We start from the raw sequence: 9,079 nt of genomic DNA, 5'->3' as shown, positions 1-9,079 counted from the left end.
TGAATAAACAGCCTTCACGAAATGAATAGTTATTTAATTTAAAAAAACATATTTAAAAACTCAGGGTTACTTCAAACTTATTCAGTCATTTCCCAGAAAATTACCCAGTGCTTTCAATGAGCAACGACAGCCAACGAAAAGGCCACTTTACTCAGAGAAGTTGACTAATATTTTTCCTAAATTAAAAAAAGATTAAACTTCAAGTGAAGCTATGATCCTCGCAGTTATGAATGCAATTTTAGCAATTGTGTAGAGAAGCCTGAAAAATTTAGGACTTCAACAGGGTTTGAACCCGTGACTTTGCGGTCCCAGTGTGACGCTCTAACCAACTGAGCAACGAATCCACTGATGTTGGGAGCTGGTTACTCTACATGTACTTAAACTAGCCACCAACTTGAAATTTCATTGAAACCCCTGATTGCCAAAGAGAAATTTCTACATAACCAGATTTTAGTAAACTCATACAAACTAAGATTGACATCAATGAATGCACCATTCCATAAAAACCGGAGGCACAAAACTATTTCAATTAACTAGTACCCTAACATTTTTGTATTTTGATATGTAACATGTAAATGAGTATCATTATTATTTGTGTAAAGAATTGAAACTTGTAAAATGCTATATAAATTATTATTACTATTACTAGTATTATTATTATTATTATTATTATTATTATTATTATTATTATTATTGTTAACTGTACATCAATGGAAGGTTTGCTAATGTGGCACAATAACAGTAATCATTATGCCTCCTTTGGATTTTGATTTCACAAGGCAGCTGAAGTATCAAAAGTACTTAAACGATGTTCTTGATATTGATTTTCAACTTCATGTTAGTTTTTTTTTTTTTGCTCTGTTCAGTCATTTATCTTCCAATCACACCACTCTTCTCAGTTTTGTGTGACTGCTGTAATTTAATAATTTTATGTGAAATGACATAAGCTCTCTTGATGAGCACTTTGTGCTCGTTATAGTACTTACTTTTTCCATGAAATCAATCCATGCATTCTTTTGATAAGTAGACACAGTGATGTGTAAAGAATGCGTGTCACTTGGTGTGTCAGCCTGGAGAGTCACAAAAAAAAAAATTCATCTAGGGTCGTTTGTGATTGGCAAGTTGTTCCTGTAGAATCTGCACTGCCATCTTTATTTACTTTTAACACTTATTACACAGGAGTCCGTTAAAAAAGATAAAAGCAATCTAACCTGATGAATAGTTCCTCTTGGAAAGTAGAGAACATCGCCAGCCACAAGCTCTGTATCCAGGATGGGCTCTCCAACTTCATCCTGCTTAAAGTTGGCTTAAAATGTGAAAAGGCCAAATCATTGAAAACTGTCTGCTCCCAAAATTTTCCTTAACACTATTTCCGTGTGAGGTACTGTAAGCAGATAACATGCATCTTTCAATACAGATGTATTCAATTCAAGATTCTTACCACTGGAATATCTTGGTAATGCTTCCATATCACTTCTGCAGAATGCAACAAACAAAAGAGTAATTTGTAACTTGTATTAATGCAGCATTTCAGACAAGTTGTAGAGAAGGGGTGTCAAAAGGTTATTGAAAGGTGTCCACACGAAGCCAATGCTAGTGGGTCTCTATACATACATGTATATTTTCTGGAGAACAGCAACATGAGCTGCATTGGGTTGCATGCTTTGTGAATTTTTTTTTTTTGTTAACTCAAGGGAAACCAAAAAGGTCTTACTTAATTTAAATCCAAATTTAAAATTATGTGGTCAATATCTAGAAATTGTCCAAGAATGAAACTTGAATACCATAACTGGGCTCAGGAAGTGTAAAGAGAGAATAGTAAAGTCATTGCATTGTGCAAATTCTCTGCACAAAATTTAAATTTCACCACAGTACTGTAAGTTCTTTAACAAGAAAAATGTCCTCAAATATTAGGGAAAACATAGCCATTGTGGTTCCTCATTTAAATTACTGGTTGTGGCATCCCTGGTGATGACTTGACATGGTCATTATGAAAGATCTTATCTTAACATCTTATTTTATGTTCTTAAAATATGGACAGAATGTTACTTATCATGCTCATTAAATTCACCCACTGACCCCCGGGAGTGAGACCAGATTTTTCTCTGTCTAACGCCAGACAAATTTACTTCTCACCTGTCACATCCTAGGGCACTTGAGGTGTCATTGGGTTAATCGCTACATGCGTAATGGCTGGAAACAGTTAGGTCAGACTTTCATTGAAAGTACATGTACAGCTCACAAAGTACATAGTTATATATCTGTCTACCCCATAATGTTAAGTTAAAGCCAAATTCCAAGAACTTTTCACTGCAAAACTTAATCAGTTTTTAAAACAGCGGGAGGTTCATTGAGGCCTTTATTTAAAGTGAAGTGCTGGTTATTGCTGGAATGTGGCGACATTTAACCAGTTGAAAGTGACTTATCATCATAGTTGGGTATTATATAATGCTGTCATTCAAACTTCCTCTGGGTTTAAAATTGTTTAAACCCGTTGAATTTTGATTTTTCTTCGTCTGATGTTCGTCATCATAATCTGACACAAAAGAAAGATCAAAATTGCACTAAAAAATGAAAATTTTTGGACCAAACATGAAATAGAACCATAATAATACAACCCTTACGAAAACAGTCTCTTTCCTGCTCACCTTGGATTATAAAGCCGCCAGTGTTTTCTCCCTTCAAGCTGTACAACAAAAGCTTCAATGTCATCATAATGTGGTGCAAATCCTTGAGAACCAGGTGGAGTCAGATAACTACAGAGCACAGAGTATACTAAGTGACATTATTAATTTTGTTTTTTTCTTGTGTTAAGTGGTGGTACATGTATATATTTTGAAAACCCTGTGATCTGATGGGTTTCAGTTTATTAATGAACCTAGACAGTGTTGATGTGTGTTTATGGTTGCTTGTCAAACCATCTTCTTTGCTGTGTTTTTATGAATTATGTTTAGGTAATTTAATTAATGGCCTGCATAGCATGGGAATTTCAGCAAGGAAGACATGAATAACTGGCCGCACTGTCATCTTAGATGACGAAACTGACAGTATACAAGTAAGTAGGTGAAAGTTGAAAATTTGTTAAGAGAAAGGACAAATCAGGCCAGGTGGCTTGCTTACCGGGAAGAGAAAAAGAAATACTGTAACACAGTGGCCTACATTGTAAATCAGTCAATTTTCCACATAACAATGATTTTCTTAATATTGTCTGTCCAATGCCACAGGCTAAACCCACATACTACAGCAGGAGGTTCATTAAGAGCCTGGCCCCGGCCAAATTGACCAGGCTGTGCACACTCACTTGCTTTGACTTTGCCCAGCTGTTTATCCCAACCCAGCCATTAGATAACATTTATATACCGGTAATAATACCGTAACGTAAAAAATAATGCTAGTAACTACTTGGGTCGTGCAATAAGAAGGTCCTTACATGTTTGCACCCACAAAGCAACCAAAATATTCTTGTAAAAGTGATGTCAGCTTCCAAACAGAACGGGAAAAGGCTTGTGGATTTAGAAGTCTCACTGAACAGCCATTCTGTTGAGACACGAAGACAATTATTTTTAAAAAATGTCAAACTCTGGCATCTAAAGCAATCTAACAACCATTCAATCATGTAAAAGTAACTTTCAAATTGGTGCTCAATTCTTGCTCCTCAGAATGAAGGTTTAATATGAAACAACATAACTTGCAAACATAATAATAACAATTATTATAATTTGATATTAATATCCAATAATAATTAATTAAGATAATAACTACTATTTATTATAATTATTGAAATAATGAAAAGGCGTAAAAGAAGATCATAATAATGAACAAATTTTACTTTGTTCATGTACCTCATAAAAATCCCAAACAACTGGAGCAAGTGCCCTGCCTTTAGGATTATGGGTCTCTCTCACTCCATTTTTATAAGATGTAACATCCAAGTTGACAGAAAACTGGACACTGCGCTAAAAAGACAACGAAAATGCAAAGAAAATTACTAACTGTTTATTCCTTACTGTACTTACGCTTGCAGCTGCACTATTGCAACAGACAAGACATATGTAAATGAAACAGTTTACAATACTACATAAATTATACATGTACAGTGTAACATGATAACCTCACAATGACCAGTCATGGTTTTCTCTCTTTCCAATCTCATTTTGCTCGCCATCCCCTCCCCGCGTAGGTATGCGATGGTCCTAAATGAGCTCATATCACAACACTAGCTACTTCTGCTCTCTCTGTCAATGGGCTGAGAGTAGAATGAGGGTTTTAAAGGCCTAAGTCGCTCCTCGTCGACTACAAAAGGAACATAATTGTTGCAAAACATCCAACCTTTCCAACAGAAGAGGATGATTTTTATTCTCCCCATAAACACCGCAAAAAAAGTATGATTTGAGAGCAAACAGCACCTGTCTCAGTATATCATCAAGTTCTTTAGAACTGAACCATCCATCATTATAATTTGTTTGGTGTCTCTTGATCAGCAGTGGTTTTTGTTCCCATAAATCACTGGAATCAAGTGAAAAAAAGAATTATTGATCTCAAAGCTGATGATCACGATGATGATGATAAAAAATGATAATTAGGCGATCAGCCGTTTATGGCGTAAAGAGGTTATGTTAAGGATGGGGTTCAGTGTTTGCACCAGGCCGCGCCCTTGCGGGATTCCCGCAAGAAAAATAGAAATGGCACATTAAAAGCAATGCAAATGCACCCACTTGGGCGCACAAGGATGCTATGAGCAAAACAAACTTTTACAAGTAAGTTGGCAGTCTTTAATTGGTCAAGCAAATACTCCAGCTCTTTGCTTCTGCAACTGAATGAAAAAAGTTTATCAAAGTATTCAAAACATTTTACCGACTTTTGCCTTTGTCAGTCAAACCAGTGTAGCATACTGTAGCTTTGCCACATTGGATCAGGTAGGTATCTTGTATAACAGATAATTTAGAGTTCAAGCTCATGTTATTTGTCATGGCACAAAGAAAATTAGATTCTTTTGCCCCTAAGTACCAAAGATTTAAGAAAGTGTAGAAGATCATTGAAAAGCTAGTGAAGAGGACGATGAAAAGGACAACATAGCAAGCAAAGATCACAAAGCTGTTTCACTCAAGAAAGACGGTGTTTTTCAGAGTGAATGGCAGTCAAAATACACATGGCTTGCCTATAAAAGTAAAGTAAAGTAAAGTAAGTAAAGTCTCAGTTTATGAGCCAGACGGCCCATCAGGCTGGCACTTATCTCCTGTTTCATTAGCATGAAGCGACTAGGAGTATTTCTACTTCCCCCTGAATGAGTGCTAGTCCATCGCAGTGTTACCCCCAGCATTTCGCTGGTACCCACTTATACACCTGGGTGGAGAGAGGCACCATGAGAGTAAAGTGTCTTGTCCACAGCCAGGACCCGAACCCGCACCACTCGATCCGGAGTCGAGCACTCTAACCATGAGGCCACGGCGCCTATGACGCAGACAAAAAGATCATGAACTGTAGGAAATATAAATACATTGAATGTATTGTAGAAGGGCTACCATTGCAAGAGTTCCAATTTTAACATGGCTTGACGAAATGGACAGAGAAATCACGAAGGACTTTTCCACGCTAGACATGAAGTGCAAGTAACTTTGTCCCAGTTAAGCTCCAGCAGGAGCCATATTTTTCAGTTAATGGGGCCCTGGGAGTCCCTAAGACAAAATCCTGGTGAAAACACTGGGGGTTTCAATACGGTTTTTATCACGAGGGTAATATAGAAAGAGAGGCATGAAGGATAACACGATCACCAACAGTAGCTTCCTGCTCACCCTCACCCCCTTGAAGTATAAGCACAAGCAACAACTCAAACTCTGTGGTGTTTTTTTGTCTGGATGAAAGACACTAATGAACAACAAGATAATACACCTGCACACATTGCTTGTTGTTATGCTTGCTTGCATCACCCTAATGCAAACAACTGGGAATTAATCTCCACAAGCCGGTATTTCTAACCCCTACCTGGCTCTCTTGAAACCCCTGGGGGAAGCAGAAGTGACGGTGAAGACAATGGTTATGGTGATGATGATGATGATGATGATGATGACAATTACAATCATCTACCTGCAAGCAGGCTCTTGGGTTGAGCTCTGTGTGCTGCAAAGCAGGATAATGATTATTATGATACAGATAACAATGATGATAATGGCCGAAATGAAGGCCACAATGTCTATGTTACGTGATGGTGATGGTCATGATTATGATGAGAAGATTCAAATCAGAATCAAGAATGATCAGAGTTCTCTAATCAATCAAACGTGATCAATGTACTTCTGTGCTCAAGAAAGCACTGTCATGGTAAGTTTGTTATAACTGAAAGTGTTCACCCCAACATGTAACACACCAGCATGTCTATTCAGGGGGTGGGGGGTGATTAGGTCTGGGTTAGAATTAGGGTTAACACTTACCCTAACCTAATCACCCCCCACCCCCCTCCCCCCTATCCCCTACCCCGGGGTAGATTAATTCAAACGCAGAATAACACTTCCATAATAGACATGCCTTAACATACGTGTACCTGAAAAACTTTTCAGGTTTCACTGGGCTGATTAACCACGAGAACAGCCTCTCAGCTTCCGTCTCTCCTTGTTGTAAGTCGTTTCGATCTTGAGAATCTCCATCTCCATTCACTGAATCGCTTTCCATTCTGCAGTCTGCCTTCTCTGGATAGCTAGTCACGGTAATACTGCTGGAGGATTTCTCCAAATCGCCTTCGTAACTTTGATAACCTTGTCTCTTTTTCTTTCGGCTGGAAAACGTCAAGCTTTGCCGTAGTTTATTGGCCTTACTCAGCAACTTTCCTTTCCCCTTTTTGGATTCCATGTTGTCCGAGCTGTGATCTTCGTGATCAAGAACTCCGTTTGTCTCTTCACTGTTGACACTTTTGTTGCTACCGCTATCAGCTTTATTGAATCTTTTGGAAGAGCGGTTGTTCGAACTTTCCTCGTGTCGTCTTTTGCGCGCGCCAGTCTTGTCAGTTTTGTCTTCTTCCTGTACTTCAGTTTCAGCTTCTTTTTTACGTTGCGACTGATAGACACCAAATGCTGAACGTCTCCTAAGGCTCGCTTTCATTTTGAGTAAACAATAAAGCTGTTTAAGAAAGCTAATGTGAAGAATTGGAAAGAAAATTGAAAATCTCGCGCCTAAAAAGATATCAGCGGATGACATCCAATTTCCCGTAGGTGCGTCATGTATGGGGAATTATTATGTACCCAATACATATATTACATCATTACTTATTATATGGCTCTGTCTCACAAGGACTGGGAACTACCAAGTTCACGAATTTGATTGGCTAAAATCGATATTGACCGCGGTCTAGATTTTCCCATCTAGACCGGCATCTAGACGGGTAATGTTTTGCGGTGAAAAGATGCAAACTAAAATGCAAAAATATTGAGTATTTTCTTCTACCAATGTTTATTTATGGAAGTGCCAAACAGCATGATGACAAAAGAGAGGATGACGAGCAAACTTTGACAGAATTAAGTCCAGCTCATCGCCACTCATCGCCGTTCGCAAGCAAAATGTCAGTTAGTACAAACCAGCTACATACAGTGCTATACAGTGCTATACACACCTATACACAGCTATACATAGCTATACACTGCTATACACTGCTATACACAGCTATAAAGTGCTATACAGACCTATACACAGCTATACAGGTTTATACACAGCTATACAGTACTATACACAGCTATACAGTGCTATACAGACCGATACACAGCTATACATACCTATACAGGGCTGTACTGACCTATACACAGGTATACATACCTATACAGAGCTGTACACAGCTATACACAGCTATACAGTACTATACACAGCTATACAGTGCTATACACACCTATACACACCTATACATAGCAGTACACAGCTATACAGGTATATACAAAGGTATACAGTACTATACACAGCTATACAGTGCTATACAGACCTATACACAGCTATACAGGGTTATACAAAGCTATACAGTACTATACACAGCTATACAGTGCTATACACAGCTATACAGTGCTATACAGACCTATACACAGGTATACACAGCTATACATAGCTGTACACAGCTATACACAGCCATACAGTGCTATACAGACCTACACACAGCTATACAGGTATATACACAGCTATACAGTACTATACACAGCTATACAGTGCTATACAGACCTATACACAGCTATACATAGCTGTACACAGCTATACAGTGCTATACATAGCTATACAGCACTATACACAAATATACATACCTATACAGGGCTGTACAGAGATATACGGTCCTATACACAGGTATATATAGCTATACACAGCTATACATTTTTATACACCGCTATACAGCGCTATACAGAGTTATAAATATCTATACAGGGCTCTACAGAGCTATACACAGCTGTACAGCGCTATACAGAGCTATACCCTATACATGGCTATACAGACCTATTCACAGGTATACGTAGCTATATACAGCTATACAGGTCTATACACAGCTATACAGCACTATACATACCAATACATACCTATACATGGCTATACAGACATATACACAGGTATACCTAGCTATACACAGCTACACAGGTCTATACACAGCTATGCAGAGCTGTACAGACCTATACACAGGTATACATAGCTATACACAGCTATACAGCAATGTACACAGCTCTACATACCTATACAGGGCTATTCACAGCTTTACAGGGCTCTACAGAGCTATACGGACCTATACACAGGTATACATACCTATACACAGCTATACAGGTTTATACACAGCTATATAGCGCTATACAGAGCTATACATACCTATACAAGGCTATACAGGGCTGTACAGACCTATACATACGTATACATAGCTATACGCAGCTATACACGTCTATACACAGCTATACGGCGCTTTACACTGCTATACATACATATACAGGGCCATACAGAGCTATACAGACCTATACACATAGCTATACACAGCTATACAGCGCTATACAGAGCTATACATACCTATACAGGGCTATACAGATCTATACACAAGCGTACACAGCAATACATACCTATACAGTGCTATACACAG

At 38.3% G+C, this 9,079-nt stretch overlaps 1 protein-coding gene across 1 annotated transcript in view; it reads right to left on the bottom strand.

The window, feature by feature from the left end:
• The window catches only part of LOC138027640 (ribosomal oxygenase 1-like), a 17,166-nt gene extending 9,998 nt beyond the window's left edge, over positions 1-7,168 (bottom strand). Inside the window, exons 1-8 of the mRNA XM_068875197.1 lie at positions 6,539-7,168; positions 4,407-4,506; positions 3,843-3,956; positions 3,431-3,537; positions 2,649-2,756; positions 1,442-1,476; positions 1,212-1,306; positions 987-1,070 (exon numbers count right to left, since the gene is read on the bottom strand). Coding sequence (XP_068731298.1) covers positions 987-1,070; positions 1,212-1,306; positions 1,442-1,476; positions 2,649-2,756; positions 3,431-3,537; positions 3,843-3,956; positions 4,407-4,506; positions 6,539-7,092 — 1,197 coding nt within the window. The 5' untranslated portion in view covers positions 7,093-7,168. The remainder of the gene's footprint in view (positions 1-986; positions 1,071-1,211; positions 1,307-1,441; positions 1,477-2,648; positions 2,757-3,430; positions 3,538-3,842; positions 3,957-4,406; positions 4,507-6,538) is intronic.
• Between the last annotated feature and the right edge of the window lie 1,911 nt (positions 7,169-9,079).

The sequence above is a fragment of the Montipora capricornis genome, chromosome 12 (genome assembly GCF_036669925.1).
Source record: "Montipora capricornis isolate CH-2021 chromosome 12, ASM3666992v2, whole genome shotgun sequence".
In the NCBI taxonomy this organism is placed as follows: Eukaryota; Metazoa; Cnidaria; class Anthozoa; order Scleractinia; family Acroporidae; genus Montipora; species Montipora capricornis.
Note: the sequence above shows the minus strand (reverse complement) of the source record. Positions and strands in the feature narration are given on the sequence as shown.